This window comes from Rhinolophus sinicus, linkage group LG02, assembly GCF_036562045.2.
Source record: "Rhinolophus sinicus isolate RSC01 linkage group LG02, ASM3656204v1, whole genome shotgun sequence".
NCBI classification, from domain to species: Eukaryota; Metazoa; Chordata; class Mammalia; order Chiroptera; family Rhinolophidae; genus Rhinolophus; species Rhinolophus sinicus.
The window spans coordinates 148,819,483-148,844,226 of record NC_133752.1 but is presented as its reverse complement, the minus strand read 5'-3'; the positions used below and the strand labels follow the sequence as shown (position 1 = coordinate 148,844,226).

Here is a 24,744-nt window from a genome sequence, read left to right as displayed (position 1 = left end):
ACTGGCCCATGTGGGAATCGAACGGGCAGCCTTCGGAGTTAGGAGCATGGATCTCTAACCGCCTGAGCCACTGGACCGGCCCCCTTTTCCTGTTTTTAAGACTAATCATTGATATGTGTGTGCTTTCTGTTTAATGGGTCAGAGAAGAAAGTCCTATAAATAAAAACCCAAATTACAGAATTGACTCATGTGCCTTTAAATAGGTCACATTCCTATTGCATTAAAAAATTATATATGATTTCCCAAAGTTTAATTTACCTTCAACTTTTCATGTCTACCTTTTCCTGCACATCAAAGACTACCTAGAGTCATAGAAAATTAGAATATAATAGCCTTAGATATCCTCTAGTTCAGCTTCTTCATTTTATAAATTTAATGAGGTGTGAAGTACTTTGTTCAAAGCCAACACCATGCTTAGTTGTGGCGCCAGGACTTCCTAACACTCAGTTAATTACAACATATTTCTGGATCTCCACTTTTCTAATTTTTCATTAATCGATCTTCAGATTTAGTTGGCTGTGTTCTTCTGAAGCTAGGGAGGCAAATATAGAGACAAAAACAAACAAACAAAGAAAAAAACCCTTCTTTTTCATTCACATCCCTGACAACCCCTGTGGTTTATGAACCCTGCTTAGGGTGGGTCCCAACAAGTGCAGTGCTTCTGAGGGACAGGATGGTGTTATGTTAGCTCCAGTATTGTGTCTTCCCAAGTAAAGGAGCTCCGAGTAGCTGAGCAGCCCTAGACCAGTTATTTCAGAGACTGGTCAGCTGGTCATGTAATCTGGAGGAAATTTGCTTAACTTCCATATATTATTATTTTTTAAAGAAAGATTATCTCCCACCTGCCCCAATCCCCCAGCCTACCAGCAGAATGGTACAGTGAGAAGAGCACCTAATAAGGAAAATGAAAACCTTCGTTTTAGTTCTACCTTTGCCTCTTGTTTGCTCTTAGCCAAATCACTCAAATTCTCTGGCTTTCAATTTCCTTATCCATAATATATAAGATGATATATATGATTGATATATAGTATAATATAATATGATATAGTATAATATAAGAGTGGGACCTATATCTTTCTAATTTTATTTCTCACTTCTGCCTACCACAGGTTATATTTTAGCAGTAGCAAATTACTTGGTTTCTACTAAGTAGTTTCCTTAGTGTCCCCTGCCTTCTGGTCTCCATCTCCTACTCTTGGAATGTACTCTGTCCTTGAACTTCACCTTTTGACACTACCCACTTGTTCAGGTCCAGGCCTGAGGCTTCTTCCTTATATATAGCCTGCATTGATTCTCCTACCCCAGATCTGTTTCCTCCTTCTTCTGAATGTCTATAATACATTAAGATCTTCAGCCCTACTTTTGATAAGAAGTGGGTTTTAGGTTTAACTCAGGTTAGATGTGGCAGGGCACCCTGTTCCCAACAATGCTTACAATTTTCTCCTCACATCACTAATGTTAGTGCCATCAGCTTCCACAAATGAAGAGCTCTAAGTGACACCACACACACACACACACACACACACACACTCATACACTCATACACTCACACAGTCCCATGACCTCCTGGCAGAAAACCCTTGCCAAATCTGTTTTCACACACTTTCAGCAGTTATGCAGAGCAGACACAGACTTGCATTCATTAGGTATGATTTGAAGTATTGTTAATGAGGTGTTACATTGCCTGCTTTTGCACATAAGCCTAGATGCTTCTTTCTGTTTTAAATAAAAACTACATATTTTAAAACTTGGTTTTATTGTTAAAAATTTTTTTACAACAATATAAAATGTAAAATGATGTTTCCGTTATTTTATTCACCAAATCTAATTGAGGCAAATGGCTGTGAGCCAGTGGGAGGTAGGTGATTCTCAGGGTGATGGGTTTATGATGTGCACGTTTGGGGTTCTTTCCCACTCTCCAGGTATCATTATCTAGAAGGGAGGGAATGTAATTAAACATTCCTAAGTCAGATTCCCTTTTATAGCCTTAGCAATAGACCAAGAGTTGGGAAATCTTGTTTGTGATCCCATCCACATCTAATTCTAGGTGATCTTGGACTTGTCACTTAACTATTCAGGGTCTCAGTTTCCTCAATTTAGAATATTAGCTAATAGCTAATATCGCACCCATCTTATAGGGTTGTTATAAAGATCATTTCTTGACTACCCTACATAAAACAAAACAGCCTATTGCCCCAAACCTGCTTCATGTTTCTCCATAATGCTTGGCAACACCAGATGTATAATATATTTATTTGTTTATTGTTCATTCTCTTGTATACTCATCAGCTGGAGCAGTGCCTGCCCTATAATAAGTGCTCAATCAATATTTGTTGAATGAATGAATTAATCGTATGAGACAATGCATATAAAAGCAGTATGTACTTTTCTAAATGTTTTAAATAGGAAAGGTGACATGATTTTTTTTTCTAATGAAAAATTTTCCATCTACTGAAATGAAGTAAACTCTAGGGGGGAAAAGACTGATTACCGATATACCTTTTCTTTTCCTAAAGAATTAGTTTCCTTTAGGGTCTGCGGAAGTGGACCAGGAAGTAAGTTTCCTGATGTTTTCAAGATATTTGCACAGGGCTAGATAACTGTTGTTGTGTTATCAGTCTTCTCTTGCAGGACCTTAGAACTAGAAAGGACTTTATAAAATGTCATTAGGTAACAGCCTCTATCTAGTGCTTGAATCTCTTCTTGATTTATTAGTATGAAGTGTGTATTATACAAAGGATGTTATTTCCTGAATATTTTAGTTGTCCTTTCATGTCTGCCTTTATTAAGTATTGTTTTTTTCTTGACTGTGTTAGTTGTGTTAACTGACTATAAAGGAAGTGAGAGAAGCTGATATGGAATATACACCAGCTTGGGTTGTCTCATAATAAAAAATGATCCATTTATTCAACAAATACTTCTTGAGTACTTCCTATGTGTGAGGCATTGGGTTCTGTTGGGGGAAAGCAAAGATTAATTAAGTCCATTCTTTACCCTTAAGTAGCTTATAACATGGTAGCATATAATGTGATACCACTTTTGACAAGGGGGCCCCAGAATGGGCCTTACTTTATCGTAAGAGTGGTATTTGAATTACACCTTGGATTTTAGAAAAGAGGGATAGACTGGAACATTCTAGCAGAAAGAACAGCATGAACAAAAGCTCAGAGGCAAGGACATAGGACAATTAAAAAGCTGAGTAATCTAATTTGATTGGAATGTGGGGAAATGACTGAGGAGCAATGGGAGATGAGGCTGGGAAGGGAGAGCTGGAGCCAAATCATGGAGGACTTACAATGTTGGACTAAGGAGTCTGGTGTTTACTTGATAGCAGTAGAGAACTACTGAAGGTTGTAGAATGGGAGTAAGGATATGGGATCAAAGCTGTGCTTTAGGGAGGTGGATGTGGCAGTGATATGTCGGATGGACCAAAGGGACAGAACTGGGACAGAGAAACCAGCTGTGAAGGAAGAAGGTCTGAACTATAATGATGGAAGTGGAAAGTAAGGAGAATGGATGAAGTCAAGAGTTGTTACAGAGATGAATTGATAGGCTTTTGTGATTGTGGAGGAGTTCAGTACATTTCAGCATCAGTGGGAATTACAGGGGTACCTACAGATATACATAGATTTTTCTCCAGAAAAGAGCCTCAGGTGTTCTTTGTACAGTATTAAGTGGTGATTCCAATGCTCTGAGCCCCGTAGTGTAAGAGACAACTTTGACCTGAATTCTAGGATGTGCCTTATTAGCTAATCGCCTCAGCCATAAAATTCCACCGATGGATCATTTTAGGAATTAGTTTCTGATGGTTTCTCCAGGGTGTGGCTTATGAAATCTTACTCTAATAAAAATTGACCTGTTGAATGGGTTATTTAATAATGACCATTTAAATGCTGGAGTATGTCTCAAGTTTACAGTGATATTGATCATCTGACAAGATTTTAAATTAACCATATTTTAAATTCTTTCTTAGTCAAGGAGAGTAAGACTGTGACATCATTATACAGAGGGATGCTTCTCTTACTAATTGTTTCCAAATTTACATGAGTTGTAGATTCTTTACATATGGTTCTTTACATGTAACCCTGTTTGACACAATTCAAGATTAAGATTGCTCCATTATGTGCCTATTTCTGCCAACTCTGTTTCTAGCAGTAGAATTTTTTGATCAAGCTCTGAAGAGGCGCTCCTGTCCCAGACACTTTGTTGAGGTAACAAAGTTTGGTCTATTGAATCAAGTTTGAATAAACGTCAATTTCAGAGGCTGAGGTATCCCATCTGCTGTTCAAGGTCAATCCCTCTCCCTCTCCCTTTGATCCCATTCATGCCTTCCTACCTTTTCTAGAACTTCACTCTCTCAGTTGTCCCCTCTCTTGTCTGTACTTTCAGTCTTTCCTTCTCACCTGGGATCCTTCCCCTCAGCCGGTTCCTTCCCCTCAAAGCCTATCCCATCATAACGAACCCTCACTTGACCTCAGATCCCCAGCTAATATAATCTCTCTTCTTATTGAAATTTTTAAAGAATAGCCTTTACTCTCTGTCACCACCTACACGTCTCCCACGCTCTCCTCCACACGTGCAGTCTGACTTCTCATCCTCCCCTCTCTGCTGACATTCCGAAGGTAAGATCCTGTATGATTTCAAATTGCCAAATCTAAGAGACTTTTTTTTTTTCCCCAGTTCTTATCTTACTGAACCGCTCTGCTGTATTTGACAGCATTGATTACTTCCTGATTCTTGCAGCTCTTTGCTTCCTTGGCCTAATTCTCCTTGTATCTCAGACTATCCGTTCCCTTTCTCTTTCATTTTCTCTACCTTTCCCTTAAATGTTACTATTCCCCCGGGTTCATTCCTTGGCCGATGTTCCTCTAATTTGGCACACTCTCCCCGGGTAATCTCATCCATTCTCTCAGTACTCTAGAGTCTGCATCTTTAGCCTTAGAACACTCCTTAAATGTTCAACACCTTGCCAGGCATCTCTACATGAATTTCCCGCAGGTAATCAGTGTGTTCAAAAATGAACTCATTTTCTCTCCACAAACCTACTTATCTTCTTTCATCTGTTATTTTCATTGATGACAATCCAAATTCTAGATCTCATTATTGACTCCCCAATTTTCCGCAGTCCTTGAGGGTCACCAGTATCAGGGAGTTCTCAGTAGGATGTTGGACCATTTTTTACAAGTTTTAAGAAAAAATTGGGGCTTAGAAATGTTAATTTACTTGCTCAGTTTCCCTCAACTAGTGTGTAGTAGAGCCAGGTTTCATTTCCAGGGATGTGTGAATTTAACACTCATGGTCTTTCCATCATATGCTGTCTCTATGGAGTATATTGCAGAATGATTTTTTGTTTTCTACTGTCATTTTTAGATGATTTTCTATCATTTTGTGCTACCTCAGTATGAGTTAGCATGTTTTTTTTTAGTTCATTTGTTTCACACCATATCTTCAGCATGGTATCTAAGACAGAACAGATTAGAAGACTTTTGAACTAAAATTAATGAATTTTTATGGGTGGACGAGCTAACGGGTAGAAAAGGTGATGATATTTCAATTATACACCTAGCAGAAAGTTGGATATAGTTATAGGTTAGTTGATTTTGGTTGTATCATTTTCTTATGTCTAAGAGATTCATTCATGCATTCAACACACACGTATGAATTGTCTACCTTGGGCCAAATGGGCATCATATTATGTATTCTGTTTGCTAAGCTGAGAAAGGCACAGTAGTTAAAAGATATATTCCCACATTTAAGGATCTCAGAGTCCAGTGAAAGATACTGATATGTAAACAAAAAAAAATGCCAGTGTTATGGTAACTGCTCTAAAAGAAATAAGTACAAAGTATTGTGGAGACACACAGTAAGGAAGGATAATTCTTTTTGAGAGAATTGAATAGGGCCATCTTCGGAGCAGAGGTGATATTTGGGCTGGACCTTAAAGTAAAACAAAATGATTTGTTGGGAAAGAGAACAAAGAGTAGTTCAGGTATCGGGAAGACAGAGATGCCTGAAAAAGGTTGAATTGTTTAGACAGTGAGTTTAGTTGTGACTGGAGCATGGGGTGTGGTTTGGTACAACAGGAGATAAAGCAGAGAGGCAGGTTGGGTCCCAGTGTGGCGTGCTAAGCAGGTTTTGTTTTCTCCCACTTCAGAATTCTCAAGTCTGCAACAGCCCCTGTGGCCCATTCTGAGCCAGTGCAGCCACACTGGGGCCTCTTAGTGACTCTGGACTCTTGGTCTGGCATATGCCCAGGTGTCCTGCTGGCTTCTACCAAGCGTGTGAATACTACCTAATGTGAATGTGAGCCCTGAAAGTCTCCCAATGGCCACCCCATGTTTGGAGCCAAAGAGCAGAAGGGGTGGCAATAGTCTGTGGTAGCAGTGGTGTCATCATAACCACAGCATTTATTGAGGGCGTATTCTGTGCCAGGCACTGTGTTAAAGACGTTTTGTGAATTTTCATTTAATTCTCCTAACACCCTAATAATACCTAGTGATTGATAAGTACTATCCATCATTATCCCGATTTTATCAATAAGAAATCTGAGCCATAGCAACCCAAGTAAATTGCCTAAAATCATGATAGCTAATAAGCAACAGAGCTACGTCCTGTATCCAGGTCTTGCGGCCTCAAAGCCTTAAACCACCCTGCTCTGCTGCTTTCTAAGAAAGAAGAGAGTGAGAATAGATTCTAGACTATGAATACAGTGAATCGAGGGGTTAATGTGCTTTCCAGAATAAACCTGCGTTTTGCTCTATCCTAGAGCAGCTGCGGAGTGTAAAGGGGAAAGCGTTCAAAGACAAACCCATATTGAAGGACAGTGAGGAAGAGTGGCAGTGTGAGAGGTTCAGAGCTGCCCTGCCTTGGGGAGCAACATCGTGCTGGCTCAGCGCTGAAGCAGGTGCACGGCGCTGCTTTTCCGCCAGGTAGGGCTTCCTGTGAGCAGGAAGTGGGCAGGAAGGGTGTCAGCTGCTCCAAATGTGGGTTGGAGCATGGGGTTACAAGGTCAAACCAAATGGGAAAGCGTATGCAGAAGCACGTGGAAAATTGTAAAGCACAGGCAGGTGTAGTGCTAGCATCCGCTTCATCAAGCTTAACTCGGGGGAAAAAGACCATAAAGAGCTGTGTGATCTGCAAGGCACGTGCAGGGGCTTTTCTTTTTTGCCAGCATTAAAGGGATTAAGTAAAAGAGAGTCCCTCATTGATCTGCGGATTGGACCAAGCGACCTGGCGTGGTGACGAGTTCAGGAGTAGAAGCCAGGACACCTGGACCCTCGTCACTCTCAGTCCTGTTCACCAGCTCTATGGCCTTAGCTTGGGCAGAGCTCTCTGTGCTTGGTTTCTTGTTTGTGAAGTGAGGAGTTAGATTTGGTGCATAGTTTTGAAGCTTTTTAAACTGCAGTATGGTATGATAATGAAGGTGTAGGCTTGGCAGTTAGACTACCTCGTTCAGTTCTAAGTTTCACCACTTAATAACTTTGTGGTCGTAGGCAAGTTACTTAACCTTCCTGCCTCGATTTCATCATGTGTAAAATAGTACCTACCTCACAGAGCGGTTACTGCGCACCAGTTGTTGTATGAAGCATCTGAGTAGGGTGCCTGCCACAGAGTAAATGCTTACGAGGTGTTAAATGTTACTATTTGTTCCAATAGACTTGTAGGTATAATTATCAGTGACTATAAGGAATAAAAAAAATAAATACAGGATGTAGAGAGCTCTCTTGCTCAAGCCTCAGTGTAGTTGGAATAGAGATTCGGAAGGCGAGGGCTCTAAATTTTCATATAGTTCAAACAGAAGTACAAACCTAAAGGGAAAAAAAGAAATTGCCCATGTGCACATGTCCTGCTTTAGGTCAGCATTTCTGAGGGCATCTGGGTACCAGGACACAGGCTCTCTGGAAATTCAGGCCAGTTGTGCTTTTGCTGGAGCCTTTCCTGGGCCCCACTGGGACTGTAGTTGTGACTTGAGGGATTCACTCAGCAGCTCAGCATTAAGAAATGCATCAGTGCTCTTTGCAACATGGTGGAGTCGTTCTGACAATACAGGTAGTAGAAATCTGTTTAGAATCAGCATTATATTTTATTTTATTAAAGGAAAATTTGAAAGGACATGTATTTGTTGCCTGCTGTATTGGCTGTGTAGATAGGTGCTCAGAAGTGAACGCTAAGTGGCTGTTGATTAGTTCTTGCTGCTGTCATCACTGCTATAGCTGCTCTCCAGATCGGCTATATTTATGTTACTGTTGGGTGGAAGAGGGCTTCTCTGTTCATGCGCTCTCTGAAACCAACAGGCAGAAAGGATTTGCCCCTGGTACAAGGTGCCAGAATTAAGTGTTATGAATTAAGGATAATTTAAGAATTAAGAATTTCTAGTTAAGCAGGAAAGAGCTAATGACGATTATAAGTCAAACTGGCCAATTGCCTGGTTCAGAAGAGGTACATAGGTCTGGGAGCATAAGGTATGTATGTTAGGTTTAGGCAGGCGAGAATTTAAGGCTAGAGAAGTCAGTTAAAAAATCAAGAGGGTTAGGCAGTTCCAGAGGTTAAAATGGTTAAGATCTAGGTTCCAAAGTCTGGGAGACAGTCATAGGTCAGTGTCAATAACAGTTATAGCCAGAGATGCTCAAAGGATATTGGTTCCCAGCTGCCCTCTGGGAGATGAGCTAAATGTCTGAGCCCCTAGGTCTTCGTTATAGCCGGAAGGTCACTAGATACCTGCAAGTTACTTTGCTTTCACTGAGATGGTGACCCCTCAGGCGAGGGAGAACTTGTGTGAGTGGAGAGCCACTCACCTGGGCCACGTGTCCCACAGCAAACCAGGGGCAGGATACTAAACATTTCCCTAAGAAGCTTTCTGTCCTGTGATATACTCCACCCCTGCACTGAGTACTCTTCTCCATAATGTCTTTTCATATTTATGTGCCCTTTATTATTTTAATTTATTTAACTTATACTTTTTGTGTGGTTGGAAAATTAATCCTGTCCTGGGGTGAGTATGGGGAGATGCCAATAAGTCGGCTGCACTGCAGTTCTGTGGTAGCTGTGTGTGTTCACTGGGCTGCATTTGCAGTATGTTTGGTACGTAGGTGCGTGTGCTCGTACCTGGGCTTGCCCGGTGTGGACCCCAAAGAGAATACGTCTATCTGCATTAGCAGTGTCGGCGCTCCATCGTGTGCTCCAAGGCCCACGTTGCTAATTAGAAATAAAAAGCCTGTGCTTTTCAGAAGGCTCATTTTATGCCAGCATGACACATTTATTAATACTCCACGCCATAACTCGTTAAGAGCTGTTCCACTGCTCTTAATGGGCCTTGTGCTCAAACACATTCAGTGGCTGTTGTTATAAACTGATATTTCCCCTTGGGCAGTAAACCACAATCCAATTTCAATTTCCCTTTTAACTCATTTACTTCACAAAGATCTAATTTAAGACAGATTAGGTAAAATATTATTGGACTTCATGGGCACCAAGTGATTGCTGCTTAAGAAGTCTTCTTGTAAGAATCCAAAGCTTACTGTCCTTCCCAACTCCTGGTCTTTACAAGGGCGGCTGTTGGAGGACAGTGTTGAACAAGGGATGAATCTCCTTTTCTGGATTCTCACCAGCAGTTCAATGATGATTGTTGAGATTTAATCAGCCATGTGTGTGGCTTAAAAATTCTTCTATGTATTATTTTAAAAAGTATTCCCATCACCAATCACCCCTATTCATTCTCTCTCCCATAGTCACTGTTCCGTCCAGAGCAGGCGATAAAAAGTAGGGGAGCTCGGGCAGGCAGAAGCAGTTCTGCCATGGGACTGCTCCACGCGTATAGTTGTCAGGACAGTATCAAGCACTGTTGACCCTGGACTTGACAGAGTTTCACTTGAAGGAGCAAAATAACCAATTTGGACAGTTCTACCAGGATATAATGTGAAAGAATAAATAATAATAGGCTTTCTGCTCAAAAGTATGTTTTGCTGCTTTGTTGCATTTAATCTTGGATGCTTGTATGTATTTTCTAAGTCGTGGAATCATGGATGTCAGAGCTGGAGAGGACCTGGGCATGCCCATCAGGCAGCCCTTCCTCTCCTTAGATCGATGATGAAAATGAGATCCAGCGAGACGCAGTGGCTCACCCAGGCTGTGCAGCTGGGTAGAGACAGGTGAAGAAGGAGAACCCAAGTGTTTTAGGACAACATGCCCTGAGAGACGATCTGGTGGTTCCCAGGTTCTGGTGAGCACAGAGATCTCTGCGGCTGACTTCATCAGAACCTCCGGGCCTCGTAAATCTGCAGTTTTTTAAAAAACTACTCAGATCATGCTTGTCCCCCTCTGGCCTAGCTCAGGAACTGGTATTATATGCATTCCAGGGATCAGCCAACTCTGACCCAGGGTCAGATCAGCCCTGCCATTTGTTTTCATATGATCCATGAGCTAAGAAGGTTTTTGCATTTTTAAATGGTTGGAAAAAAGTCAAAATAATCTTTTATGATGCATGAAAAGTAGATGAAATTTAAATTTCCTCGTCCATAAATGAAATTGTATTGGAACCCAACCACTCTTACGTGTTTACGTGTTGTCTGTGGTTACCTTTGCACTGCGGTTGCGTTGTTGCAACAGAGACGGTATAGGCTGCAGAGCCTCTAGTATTTACCACCTGGCCCTTTACAAAAGGGGTTTGCTGACCCTGGTATCTACTATCCTAGCTCTCAGGTTAGCCCTGAAAGCACCAGTGTTAAAAGGGAGATTCCTAAGCTTTGAGTATTTGTGTTAGTCTAAACACCATTTTGCCTTACGCAAGATTCAGTTATTGAAAACCTGATAAGAATTAAGTGTATGTAAATTGAATTATTTTAACAATAAAGCATGTTTTATTGTGATGCACCCTACTCAAGTATAGAGGATTCGCCTTTATTTCAGGAGGTTTAGTGTGGACTAGATGTGTATTTCTCTGAATAGAAAAGAGATCTCCTGTTTTTATCCTTGATGAAGATACAGGATGTAAATATTTAGAAAGGAGTGATGATAAACTTTTTATTCTGTGTGCCTTATTCAGTACCCAAATTAATTACGAAATTTCTACTTACGCAAAATGTCCTTAATAAAGCCTTTATATTTATAAAACCCTAGTTTGTTTAATTCACTATAGGTTCCGAGTTTCCCTCAGGATCCGTCAGTCCCCTTCTTGCCAAGTCATCACTGTACTACCGTGTTTCCCCGAAAATAAGACCTAGCCGGACCATCCGCTCTAATGCGTCTTTTGGAGCAAAAATTATCTTATATTAATTTTATAAGATAATTATCTTATAATAAGACCGGCTAGGTCTTATTTTTGGGCAAATACGGTAATTCAGAATCCTAGCTACCTCCAAGGTCTAACAGTTTCAGTTTCCTAACGTCTTCCTTTTCTTTTCTGTCTTCTCCTTTTCCCTCACCTCAGACATACAAGCCTTTGCTCATTAACTAATCCGCAGGCATTTATTGAACACCTGCTCTATGCCAGGCAGTGTGCAGGCACTGATGTGGTAGGAAATACCCTCAGTGGTACCTCTACACCTCTTTCCATCATGACCAAACTAAAAGGCGAGAGAGATGGAAGGTACAGAGTAGGTTACTTTTAAAAATCCTGTTTCCTGTCGTCTAAGGCAGGTCGTGATTTTGCAAAGGCCTGGTGGTTTTTAAATCCTGGGACATGGGCCAGTGCTTCTTTCATTGTCGCTTAGGCATTTATGTAGTGGACCCCAGGGGCTCAAATTTCTCATTCAGCAGAGACTCCATCCCCCACACCAGTTTCAGTCTCTACCATATTGCCACTAAATTGCCTCTCAAGCTGGCGCAGTAGAAGCTGTAAAGAGGCTCTAAACTCTGCGTAATATACTGCTCTTCGCTGCGTGACCTTTGGTAGGTGGTGTCCCTCTCCTGAGCCTTTGTAAAATGCATCGGGGATAATAATCAGTCCTTCAGCCCTACTTCACAGGAATATTATGAAGTTGAATGAGGAGGTTATTTAAAAGGCTTGGCATTTTCATAGAAGGAGTTGCTATAGAAACACAGAGGAGTACAAGTACTTCAGAGAGGTGGTTTCGGGAAAGTCCTGGGCTCTTTGTTTCTTTAGGAGCCAAAATAGGAAAGAGTCATAGCTGAGTCCTTGACCTCTTTCAGCCTAACCCCAGGTCTACTCTTTCCCCTTGCTTTTAGGGTTAGGCTTTCCCGACAGCAGACCCCACCAGAGCCAATACACTAGGGATGGTGCATTGAGCGTTTCCAGAATGTCTATGGCTCAATACCAGCACTGCTTTTCTGCTGGGGAGAGAATGGCGTGACTCTGCCAGATTCAGAAAGAAAAGAATAGAAGATGAGAGGGAAGAAATTAAAAAACAAAATCTGCCAGTAACTGTTTATTGGGAGCTCATGGGTTGAGGGCTGTATAGAACTGTGGGAGGAAGTGTGAGATTGGTTCCTGCTCTGTAAGAGCTTAAAACCTAGTTTCAAGGGTAGAGGGCTGGGGTGAAGGGGAATGTAAAAAAAAATAAAAGCTTAGAGAGTCGTGTAAGACACATACTCCGAGTATAATAGGAGTTCAGAAAAGGGAGAGCTGAGTACCTGGAAAGGTATCATGAAAAAAGGGGGACTTCAGTCCCAATTCAAAATAACGCCTACCTCGGTGGGAAGGAGGGGCTGTATCTGAGAGGAGTGCAGAAAGGAGCACTGTTGGTAAGGCATTGTTTCTTAGGCTAACTAATGGATACATAGATGGTGGTGGTATCATTTGTCATTGTTTTAGACCTTTACATGTCATATGTTTCAAAAAATTTTTTTATTAAGGTGTAACTCACATGCTAGAAAATTCACTATTTTAAAGTATGCAGTTCATTGCTTTCTTGTGTATTTACAAGTTTGTGTGATTATCAACACTATCTGATTTCAGATCATTTTCATTACCTCCAACGGACCCATTAGCAGTGATACCCCCCCCCCCACCAGTTCCCTTCTCCATCCAACCCTAGGCAACCACTAACCAACCTTCTGTCATAGATTTGCCTACTCTGGCCATTTCTTATAAATGGAATCATCTAATATACCTTTTGTGTCTGAATTCTTTTCAGAAGTTTCATCCATGTTGTAGCATGTATAAATAAATACTTAATTTCTTTCTTTCTTACCCACCTACCCCCCACCTTGTCCCAGATGTCTATATTTTTTAAAAAGCTGCTCACATCATTTTGAAGTTCACAATGGGTTAGAGACCACTTTTAGCTATTACTATCTTAATTCTGTTGTATGGGTTGATTTGAAAAAAATTAATAACACCTTACCAGGTACTCTTCAAGTAATAATGTGTGATATTTTTGACTGTGGTAAAATATACGTAAGATAAAATTTACTATTTTAACCATCTTTAAGTGCACAATCCAGTGGTATTAAATACATTCACCATGTTGTACAACTATCATCACTGTTCATCTCCAGAACTTTTTCATCATCCCAAACAGAAACTCTGTGCCCATTAAACGATAACTGTCCATCTCCCCAGCCCCAGCTCCTGGTGTACTCTAGTCTACTTTCTTTCTCTATGAAATGTGCCTGTTCTATATACCTCATATAAATGGGATCACGTAATATCTGTCCTTTTGTGTCTGGCTTATTTCACTTCGCATGTCGTCAAGGCTCATTCATGTTATAGCATATATCAGAATTTCATGCCTTTTTAAGACTGAATAAAATTCTATTATATGATTAAAACCTCATTTGGTTTATCCATTTGTCAGGTGATAGACATTTAGGTTATTTCTATTGGGGTATTTAAAATAATGCTTTTATGAATATTTATGTACAAGTTTTGGTGTGAACACCTTTTTCAATTCTTCTGGAGTATACACCTAGGAGTAGAATTGCCAGGTCATATGGTGACTTTATGTTTAACTTCTGAGGCACTGTCAAACTGTTTTCTGAAGTGACTGCACCATTTTACATTCCTACCAGTGGTGTATGAGAGATCCAAGTTCTTCATATCCTTGACAATACTTGTTATTTTCCATTTAAAAAAAATTAGGGATGGCTGGTTAGCTCAGTTGATTACAGCGTGGTGCTGGAATAACACCAAGGTTGCTGGTTCGATCCCCGCATGGGCCACTGGGAGCTGTGCTCTCCTTAAAAAAAAAAAAAAATTAGAACCGTCCTAGTGGGTGTGAAATGGTATCTCATTGTGGTTTTATTTGCATTTCTCTAATGACTAATGATGTTGAACGCCTTTTCATGTGTTTATTGGCTGTTTGTATTATCTGTTACATAGAAATGTCTATTCACATTCTTTGTTTGTTTTTAAATTGGGTTATTTGTCTTTTTACTATTGAATTATAAGAGTTCTTTATCTATTCTGGCTGCTACACCCTACGTAATTTGCAAATGTTTTCTCCCATTCTGTGGGTTGTCTTTTCACTTTCTTGATAGTGTCATTTATTGCACAAGTTTTGAATTTTGGTGAAGTCCAATTTATCTACTTTTTCTTTGCTTTCTTGTGCTTTAGGTGTCACATCTCTGACACTTGTCTAATCCCAAGATGTAAGCATTTATATCTCTGTTTTCTGCTAGGAGTTTTATAATTTAGGTCTTACATTTAGATCTTTGATCTATTTTAGTTAATTTTTGTATAAGGTGTGAAGTACAGGTCCAAATTCATTCTTTTGCATGTTGTCCAGTTGTCCATTTGTTGAAGAGACTGTTCTTCCCCCTGTGAGTTATCTTACCATCCTTGTCAAAAATCAATTGACTGTAGATATGTGGGTTTATGTCTGGACGCTCAGTTCTAGTCTATTGATCTATGTGGCCGTCCTTATGCTAGTACCATTCTGAATGCTATAGCTTCCTAATAAGCTTGGAAATGGGGAAGTGTGAGTCCTCAACTTTGGTTTTATTTTTCATGATTGTTTTGGCTGTTCTGGTTCCCTGCATTTCTATATGAATTTTAGGATCAGCTTGTTAATTTCTGTCAAAATGGCAGTTGAAATTTTGACAAAGATTTCATGGAATCTGTAGATCAATTTAGGGAGTATTGTTATCTTAAAAATAAGTCTTCTAATCCATGAGCAAAAGATGTCTTCCTGTTTATTTAGGTCTTAATTTCTTTTCAAGATGTTTATAGTTTTCTGTGTCATCTTAAACTTCTTTTGTTAAATTTATTCCTAGGTATTTTATTCTCTTGGATGCTATTATAAATGGAGTTTTCTTAATTGCATTTTTGGATTGTTTGTTGCTAGTGTATAGAAATACAACTGATCTTTTTTTCTTGATCTTGTATCTTGACACCTTGTTGAACTTGTTTATGAACTCTAATAGTTTTGTGTGTATGTATTCCTTAGGATTTTCTGTATGGAACATCATTTTATCTGCAAATAGAAATAGTTTTACTTGCTTAATTGATTTGTCTAGAACATCCAATACAAGTGTTGAATCTGGGTAAAATGGACATCCTTGCCTTGTTCCTGATCTTAGGGAGAAAGCTTTCAGTCTTTCACTATTATGTATGGTGTTAGCTGTGGAGTTTTCATAAGATGCCCTTTATTAGGTTAAGGAAGTTCCCTTCTATTTCTATTTTATTGAGTGTTTTTATTATGAAAGAGTGTTGGATTTTGTCAAATGCTTTTTCTGCATCTATTGAGATGATCATATGGTCATTGTCTTTTATTATTAGGTTGGTGCCAAAGTAATTGCGGTTTAAAAGGTTAAAAATAATTGCAAAAACTGCAATTACTTTTGCATCAACCTAATAATATTGTTGTAACACACTGATTTTCATATGTTAAATCATCTTTTTATTTCTGGGATAAATCCCACCTGATCATGGTATATAATCCTTTTTATATGTTGCTGGATTCAGTTTGCTGGTATTTATTGAGGCTTTTTGTGCCTGTATTCATAAGGGATATTAGTCTATAGTTTTTGTTTCTTGTGATGTCTGTAGGTTTTGTATCAAGGTAATACTCTTCTTACAGAAGGAGTTGGGAAGTATACCCTTCTATTTTTTGGAAGAGTTTATGAAAAGTTGGTATTAATTCTTCTTTAAACATTTGGTAGAATTCATTAGTGAAGTCATCTGATCCTGGACTTTTCTTTGTAGGGGTTCATTTTTTTTTAATGCTAGATGTAGAAGAGTATTTATAGTACAATCCCATTTGAGAGAGAGAGGGAGAGTCTTTTTAAGGCTATATCCATGTGCTTATATTTACACAGAAAAATTCTCGAAAGATATGTAAGTAGCAAAGGTTATCGCTGAGTAATGAGATGGAGCTTTTAGTCTTCTGTTCTTTTTTTAAATTATGAGCACATATTACTTTAAGTTTTTTTAAAAAGACTATTTAAAATGGCTCGCATTTGACCATTTGCTCTTTCGCTCACACAGTGAGATGCTAAGGCTGTGTGCTTGCCACTGGCCAGTCTCCTTAGGAACTCACAGTCCAGTAGGCTCCTGCATCTCTGTCTTCAGCATCACAGTCTGCTGCTCCTTCTCTATTTTATCTTCCATCAACAGTGAATTACTTGTCAACTCCCTGAAAACAACTTATAGTTTATATGCTACCTGGCCCTTGTACATTCTGTACTATTCCCTTTCCTTGCCGTTCCTTCCCCCTTTACCTGCCTAATTAATATCTCTTAATCTCTGCTTATCTTTTTAAACCTCTTCCAAATGTTAGTTATGTTCCTTTGTGAACATCCTTTCATTCTTCACCTAAGGAGGAAAAAAAAAAAATCTCTTCCTCCTGCTGCTTCTCATACATTACGCATATTTTTGTTATTGAACTTTATATTTACCCTGCATCATAATTACGAGTTCACACTTATGTCTTTCCTAAAAGTACAGTTTTATTCAATTTTGTGTTCCTGGAGCTTAGCACGATGCTTGGCACAAAATAGATGCTCAAGGGTATTTTAATTGAGTACACCTGAAACTAATATAATATTACATGTTAGCTATATTTTAATAAAAATCTTTGAAAAATAACATGAAAAAAAGGAATATTTTAACTGAATTGAATTCATGAGATAAGAAAAGGCATTCTGGGTAGGATGAGCAACATGAGCAAAAGCCAAAATTATGAATTACTGTAACATGAACTAGTTTGGCAAGACAGGAAGAGTCATGCTGGGAAATAGGGCTGAATGGTTTTGGCAAGGCTGAGAATGAGGCTCTTAAAAGCCAGCTAGTGCAGACTTGACAGGTAAATACTGGTGGAATGAAGAACTCTTCTCACTTCCTCCAAGTCTTTGCTCAAATCTCTCTTCTCCATAGGCTTACCCTGCCCACCGCCTTTAAAACTGCCACCTCTCCATTCCCCCATCCTCTTAGCCCAGGAATCTGGATCTCCCTTTCCCTGAGCTTTCTCCTTTTTCCATTGCACATATCACATTCTGCATCGTTTTTTCATTATGTTTTTAATTTATTACCTACTTTCCCCTTTGGAAAATAAACTTCCAAACTAGGTTATGCTTGGTCACTGATATTTCCCTGGCACCTAGAACATTGCCCGGTACCTAGTAGGCACTCAGTAAACATTTGTTGAGTAAATGAATCCTAAATTAATGAACGTTAGAATCTTGTCCAGAGCTGGCATGGATAGCTTAGGTTTAGTTCAAATGACTTGCTTCTGAGAGAAATAAGTTCATTCTGTAAAACTGCTAAAATAGGGCCAGCCATTTGGTATAATATGGGGCAGGGCTGAGGGCAAGGAGTTTAGGGAAAGAGAGATACATTGCCTTAAGGTTTCTTGCCTTGGAAACCAAATTGAGAAGTAAAAATTATAAGTACATTTGAGTTTATTTATTTCTTGCTTAGAAAAATGTTTTGTGTGGTGATTAATTCCCATGTTTTAATAATTTCTCTTTTTCTTTCTCCACAGACCTTTGTAGTATTAAACAGAGGGAAAACTCTCTTCAGATTTAGTGCCACGCCTGCCTTGTACATTTTAAGTCCTTTTAACCTGATAAGAAGAATAGCTATTAAAATTTTGATACATTCATATCCTTTTCTGCGAATGTGGAGTGAGTGCAGCATTTGCATGGTCACTGGTATGTGTTTCTGAATTTTGACAACTGAATTGTATATTAAGTATTTTACCAATAGTGTAGTTGACTGTTCTGCTAGTCAGAGGTTTGAGGATGAACGTCTGCCAAATCCCGAGCTGTGAGCTTCAGCACATTCGTTTTTCTTGGGATGACATCATGGGAGTCTGGAATTTTTTTGGTATCATTAGAGGGACAAATTACATTGGTAACCTTTTACCGAAGTTTTACTTTTTAAAGTCCTCAGACTTCGGTAATTTCATCCTGAGGCAGATTATTCAGTTTTTTAAAATGTATTAAAGTCCAGTATTAGAATATTTTGAAAGCTACTTCTTGAATTACAAATAGTTGAATAAATGCTTTAAAGACCTGCCTTGAACATTTTTTATTTCTTGAGCAGTGAGCTTAGAAAGTATCTGAGACGGTTTCTCAGATTAAAGGGCCTCCCTCCTTGGTGCACAGAGGTTTAGGTTTAGATTGCAGGGTTGATACAAATCTTTTCTGGTATTTTCACTTCCCTTAAACAGAAAATGCCAATTTATTTGTGTGGTCTGACTTCACGTCTTATTAATATAGGAGATCATACGACAGATGAAAAATTAAGTGATGGGTTTAGCAACTTTGCATAGTGACTTTAACCTCTAATGGTTGGTATTTAATTTGACAGTATTTGGTCCCATGCTTCAAAGAGTATTGTATCCTCCAAGTAGGATGAGGAAACCAGCAGTTGCAACTTGGTTTACGAAGCTTTAATCACATTTTATTAACTCTTAAGAATTTATCAACCTCGTTCTGAAATCTGTGGTTTACAAGCAACATCCCGTGTTTCCCCGAAAATGAGATCTAACTGGACAATCAGCTCTAATGCGTCTTTTGGAGCAAAAATTCATATAAGAATTCATAAATTCAAAAATTCCTATAAAAATTCCTATATTATAGTCAAATAAGACCGGGTCTTATATTAATTTTTGCTCCAAAAGACGCATTAGAGCTGATTGTCCGGCTAAAACTTATTTTCGGGGAAACATTTTAGTTCTGAAATCCAAAGGTTTCGAAGGAAATAACTTCTTCCCTTTTTGTTGGATCAGGAGATGGAGTGTTTTTTTCTCTTCTAACCAGAGCATGTTATTGTTCCCTGAAGAAAAATCCAGCTGTAAGACGTACTTTTTCTTTGTAAAACTCCACTAGTAGAATGCAGACGCTGAATGCCATTAGGAAGAGAGAGTGAGTTAGCAACAAATGAAACATGGCTCCTGTGCTTGTGAAAGTGACAGTTTGGGTTTGAGTAACTCATACTGACCTCAAGCAGTTTAATTTTTCTTAGTAGACAAGAACAGAAAGGGCCGAGAAAGATCCTGGATGGGACTGAAATGACAACAAAATGGTTTGTTATCTGTAAACAACCCTGGGTTCTTTCAGAATGAGAGCGGAATTACCTAAGTCTTCAGAAGGTGCTGGTGCAGATGGCTTTGATGTCCTTACCCAACATGCCACGATGTGTTTCCAAATTGGATACATTCAGCACCCATTGGCTGTTGCCTTGTGTCCCACCCCCCACACCCCCCAAGAATGATTCAGCCCTTTGGCGGACTAGGGAAAAACTTGAACCATTAAGCCATTAATTACATGTAGATTTTCAAATAACTAGTTATGTAAGATAATTCACCTAATGAGTGCTGAATAATGTAGGTTAGATTTAATTTATTTTCTCACCTGTCTTTGGAGTCTGGTAGACTGGTAGATTTTTGGTTACTGTGCTCAAAAGTATTTAGAGGCTTATTCCATACTTGAGGTAAAAATAGTAAGAGAGGGGACTGTTTTATCTAAAAGGAGTGGAATAATGACAGCCCTTTTGAAAGACAGGCCCTCCTGCTGTGTCCATCACAATTCTCTGGTCAGCTGTGGATACGCGGTGGAATTCTGTGGTGACCATGGTTTTCGTTATCGCCTGGCCTTCTGCTCCTCTTCTGTGCTTTGCCTCCTTTCACGTTATTGATTTAGAGCTCAGGATACTCGATGTGAAATGTGTTTGTTTTCTGAGGGGAAAAAACAGGTCAAATTGTGTATGTATATTCTATGCTCCCTTGACTCTTCTCTACAGTGTTTAGCATGATCATTATGTGCACTATTTTGACCAACTGTGTATTCATGACTTTTAGTAACCCTCCCGACTGGTCGAAGAATGTGGAGTAAGTAGCTCGTTTATTAATTTTTCCTGCTTGTTTTATTCATTTTTAGTCACTGAATCTTGCTTTGCCATAGTTCATCCATCAAGGAAAAAAATTAGTTATTGCCCATTCTTTATTTCACAGAGAGAGGTGAGGATACATGTGGAACTTAGGCATTATCCTTAGTAGTCAACTCTAAAAAGAGAAAGTAGACTCTAGAAGTGACTACCCTTCTTCCCCTCTGCCCTTTCCTGTGCTACCTGGTGCTTTTCACTTGCTCCCCGGTCACCATCTTGTACCCTCAGTTCCTGATGGTCTTGCCTTCTACTCCAATTTTACTTTTCCCTTTATTTTGACTTGTCTGAAGTTATAAATAGCTCTGGAGCCATCTCAGCTGGTTTGAAATGGCCACGTAGTTGATGGCGATACACAGTTATTTCTTTGCAGTACCTGTCAGGCCCCAATACAACAGTCCAAAGTTCTTGGTTTGTACATTTCACTACGTTTCATTCAAAGCGTCCCTTTCTCTTCCTTCCTTCCATTTTGCTGCACTGGCCATGCACTTTCTGTTTTGTCTCTGGCAAGTGTTATCTTAAAATATTCATTTAAAGTTTCTGTCTGTTCAGAAATTGCCTCAAGCTATCCATTCCTCTGACAGGTACACGTTCACAGGGATTTATACATTTGAATCACTAGTGAAAATCATCGCAAGAGGTTTCTGCATAGATGGCTTTACCTTTCTACGCGATCCATGGAACTGGTTAGATTTCAGTGTCATCATGATGGCGTAAGTTCTCTGCTTACTTTATTGGTGTTCTGAGTGTGATTACTTGTGGGTGGTTTTACTCCTGGATGTGTTTGTATGACAGTGTATATAAGTGTGAGTTTATGGGTACAGTTGCATGAAGAATTAATGGGTAACCATGTAAGGTCGTACGGGCTTATGCCTCTGATTCTTGCTTGCAAGGGCTTCTCCTTCAGGCAATAACAACATGTTTATATGGGAGAAGGTACACAGAGACTTAACAGCTGGGAGAGAAAACAGGAAGTGATTTCCCACCGATACTCTCTCATATTTTCCCCTCCCTTATAACATTGACCAAGGTTTGCACACTTATCACTAGTAGGCCTCGGTGAAGACTTGACATTTTTTAGGTGTAAACCTTAAACCGAAAATCAGTTTCCTGGGTATGTTCTAGCACATGTAATTTCATGAGGCTGGCCAGATGTTACAGACTTCAGAGCACATTTTAGAATCAAAACATGAGCCCAGGTATTCAAACTGGTCACTTCTTGAATTACTGATCAGAACTTGAAACTATTGCTAGACAACAGTATAACTCCACATTGGTATGCAAACTGTTCTTCGTAATTTCTGTTGTTTTAACAATGGAAATGTATCTCTGGGAAACTTAGCTGATAATAGAAGAGTTATAGCAGACTTCATTGTTTTTATTTCCAGGTTGGGAAAGCACTTTGTGGTTTGGTAGGGGACAGGGTGTTTTATAGACTGTGTGTGAGTTTGGGTGTGTACATGCAGATGTGCAAGAGATTGAGTGCATTTCTGCATGTACGGGTCTGAGCATCAGATAGAAAGATGTATTTCAACAGTAAAGTATGAATGAATGATATGCATTGACTATCTGAAACTAGAACTTTGACTTTGTGTTATATTAAAGCAATTTCTAGGTTTCCAGCATTATGAGTACACATTGGTGTTCATTTAAAATTTAAGTGTCCTTGCTTGGTACAGAGCTGGTGATAAAATGGGCACTTAGCACAGTATTTGCTCTGATCTCATGATCTGGATTTTCCTGAGCCCTACTTTTGCATGTCACAGACTAAAACTTCACCTTTTGTCGTGACTGCAAAGATATGCATACAACTTTTGCATAAATCATACGAGTATATACAGACATTGAGGCATTTTTGCCATTGTCAACTAAGGAGTTATTTTAATAGAGATTTGTTTTTATGGGACTCCTGCTGCAGAAGTTTGCCTCCTTTCCATAAGAAATTGTTCACAAAACTTGGGGGCATAAGCTTTGATACCTCCTGGACTTCCTTTTTATTAAAAACAGTGAGTAGCCATTACGATTGGGAGCTGCGTACCGCGGTGCTGGTTAAGAGAATAAGCCCCGGGAATCTCCTGGTTGTATCATTTCTTTCAAACATATTTTTGAATTCTCCTTGCCCAAATGAAAAAAAAAAAAATGTGTTCTTAAATGTTTATATTTTGAAATTTTTCTTTTTCAAGGAAAAAAAATGAAATCATAGCTTGTATATAAGACCCTTTCTTCCCCCCCATTCTCAAACCCTCGCCCGGTGGTACCATTACAAGTTAACTTTGGTTTGATTCTGCAGGTATATAACAGAGTTTGTAAACCTAGGCAATGTTTCAGCTCTACGCACTTTCAGGGTACTGAGGGCTTTGAAAACTATTTCGGTAATCCCAGGTAAGATGGCCCGGGGTTGGTGTTAGGTGTTGGGTTAGGGCCCTGATGTGACGTATTGTACTTTTTGTTTTGTTGTGGTTTTTTTTCCCCCCTTTGGTGTTTGGTTTGTGTCTGTGTTTGTCATTTGTGTCTGTGTGTGACCTCCCTTACTACAGATATGTGACAGAGTTTGTGGACCTGGGCAATGTCTCAGCGCTGAGAACATTCAGGGTTCTCCGAGCTTTGAAAACTATCTCTGTAATTCCAGGTGAGAACATTTAAACACAAGACTGACTTTGCCTCATCTCCTTTCTCCCCTCCATTCATTTTGTCCACTCCATCCTAAATCGGTGTCAGCCCCGTTGCCATGGCCTTGCATTCCGCATGTTCTCATGGGGAGATGTTCTCTGGAATGGCCCTTCGGTCCTCAGGCACTTTCTCTGACAGTGCTTGCCAGGCATGCAGCCCCCATTCCATCCATGCATTTGAAAAGCACGTGCTTAAGACTCTCTTGGATCTGACACTATCTGAAAAAATTGTTGGAGAGCTGGCTTTCTCTTTGAATATAAATCATTTGCTTCCTGGCCTCATGGAATTACAGTAATTTTAACATTCACCATCATTCCATTGCTTGTGGTTTCTTGGCCTCCTATAGCATGGTTTGCTGATGGGATGTTACTTGAAGAATTGTGTTTTTCTTGTTACCATGTTAATGGAATTATTTAACCACAGAAGAGACCTACCCAGTTAACTAGTCAAGTATTATAGAAAAATGTAAGAGCCTTGGAGTTAGTGAACTGAACTTTAATAATCACTGTAGCACATTCTATTGCTATCTGTTTTACTGAATAAGAACCAGTAGATATCTACTATAATATATTCAGAGACCATTCTCAAACAGAAATTACAATGAAAGCTTATGCAGGTGCTGTTAAAAAAAAAATCAAAGGTAAGATAAAATTCATCTAAAGGTATGGGCAAACAAAAAGTACAGAAATTTGAGAAGAAAAAAGGCATCAGTGGGTGGTTGAAAGGGAGTTGATTGACTGTCTCTTTAAAATGTTTGCCTTTTTCTTTTTGGTCCTGATTGACCTCACCCAGTAGTTCTTTTGAAGGTTTCGGATCCTTTTGAGAATTGGATGAAAGTTCACAGACCCCCCTGAAGCCCATCTGTGGACCCCAGGTTAAGATCCCTTGATTTAGTTTAAATCCTCGCTACCGGATAATACTACACTATCTTGTTAAAGACCAGTCTTTGTGTCTGGTAGGAAAGATATTTCCATTAGTCTTGTGAGCCTCGTATATACTGGCAGTACCATGACAGAGGTCAAGACTGTGTTGTTGCTGATTGGACTTTGGTTGTGTTCAGGGCTTTTCCTGGAAGAGAGCAGACTTCCCACTGCAGATTCGTAGAAACGGGCCTGAAGAACAGAGGCATCCTATTCCTGGCATCCTGTGGCTCTTCCCCTGTGGCTGACTCAGAAATCTTCCCCTTTTCCCCTTTCAATGTTATCTAAATATCAGGTATCAGAGGGAAGCACAAAGGTTGAATCCTAGAGAGGACAGACTTACTGAGAACCCCAAGGAACGTAGACCTCAGTTTCTCCATTTACAAATTTGGGCCATGAAGTGGGCCAGTAATTGAGCCCTACTAAGAACGAATTCCTTTATTTTTAGCAATGGTGGCTTACTCCTTATCAACCAGACTCTGGGTGTCAGTTGGAGTATATCCTCCTTGGCAAAAAACTGCAACCTTGACTTATCAAGGGTTAGTTCCTAGCCATTTTAAATCCTTTTGACAGAAAGCCTCGCTCATTGTCCAGGCAGCCTCACACAGTCCATTAATGGTGGCCTAATCCTTAAGCAGGCCTTGTCTTATTTTTTTAGGCATCTGGAGCACCATCTCTTTACTTTTATTTTTCCTTTGGTCTCTTTCCTCCTCTGGCCTCTTAAATGTGATCCCGTGTTTTCTGCTCACTTCCCCCAACGTACTCCGCCAGGCATCTGTCTCTTTATGTTCTTGTGATCTCAAAACTTCTCTTCCAGAATTAAATTGGAAAGCTGTGTTCTGTTCACTAACTAGGGCAGCAGATGCTATC

General features: G+C 39.5%; 1 protein-coding gene across 4 annotated transcripts in view; it reads left to right on the top strand.

Moving 5' to 3' along the window:
• Nucleotides 1-24,744, top strand: part of SCN8A (sodium voltage-gated channel alpha subunit 8) — a 117,283-nt gene that overhangs the window by 4,943 nt on the left and 87,596 nt on the right. For 2 of the 4 annotated variants that reach the window (XM_074325669.1, XM_074325668.1), the window contains exons 2-5: nucleotides 17,880-17,999; nucleotides 20,143-20,231; nucleotides 20,869-20,997; nucleotides 22,575-22,666. In XM_074325669.1, the coding sequence (XP_074181770.1) occupies nucleotides 20,152-20,231; nucleotides 20,869-20,997; nucleotides 22,575-22,666 (301 nt within the window). In that variant the 5' untranslated portion in view covers nucleotides 17,880-17,999; nucleotides 20,143-20,151. Of the gene's footprint in view, nucleotides 1-17,879; nucleotides 18,000-20,142; nucleotides 20,232-20,868; nucleotides 20,998-22,574; nucleotides 22,667-22,821; nucleotides 22,914-24,744 lie in introns of those variants that run through there. The other 2 variants (XM_074325667.1, XM_074325666.1) reach the window with 1 other exon arrangement.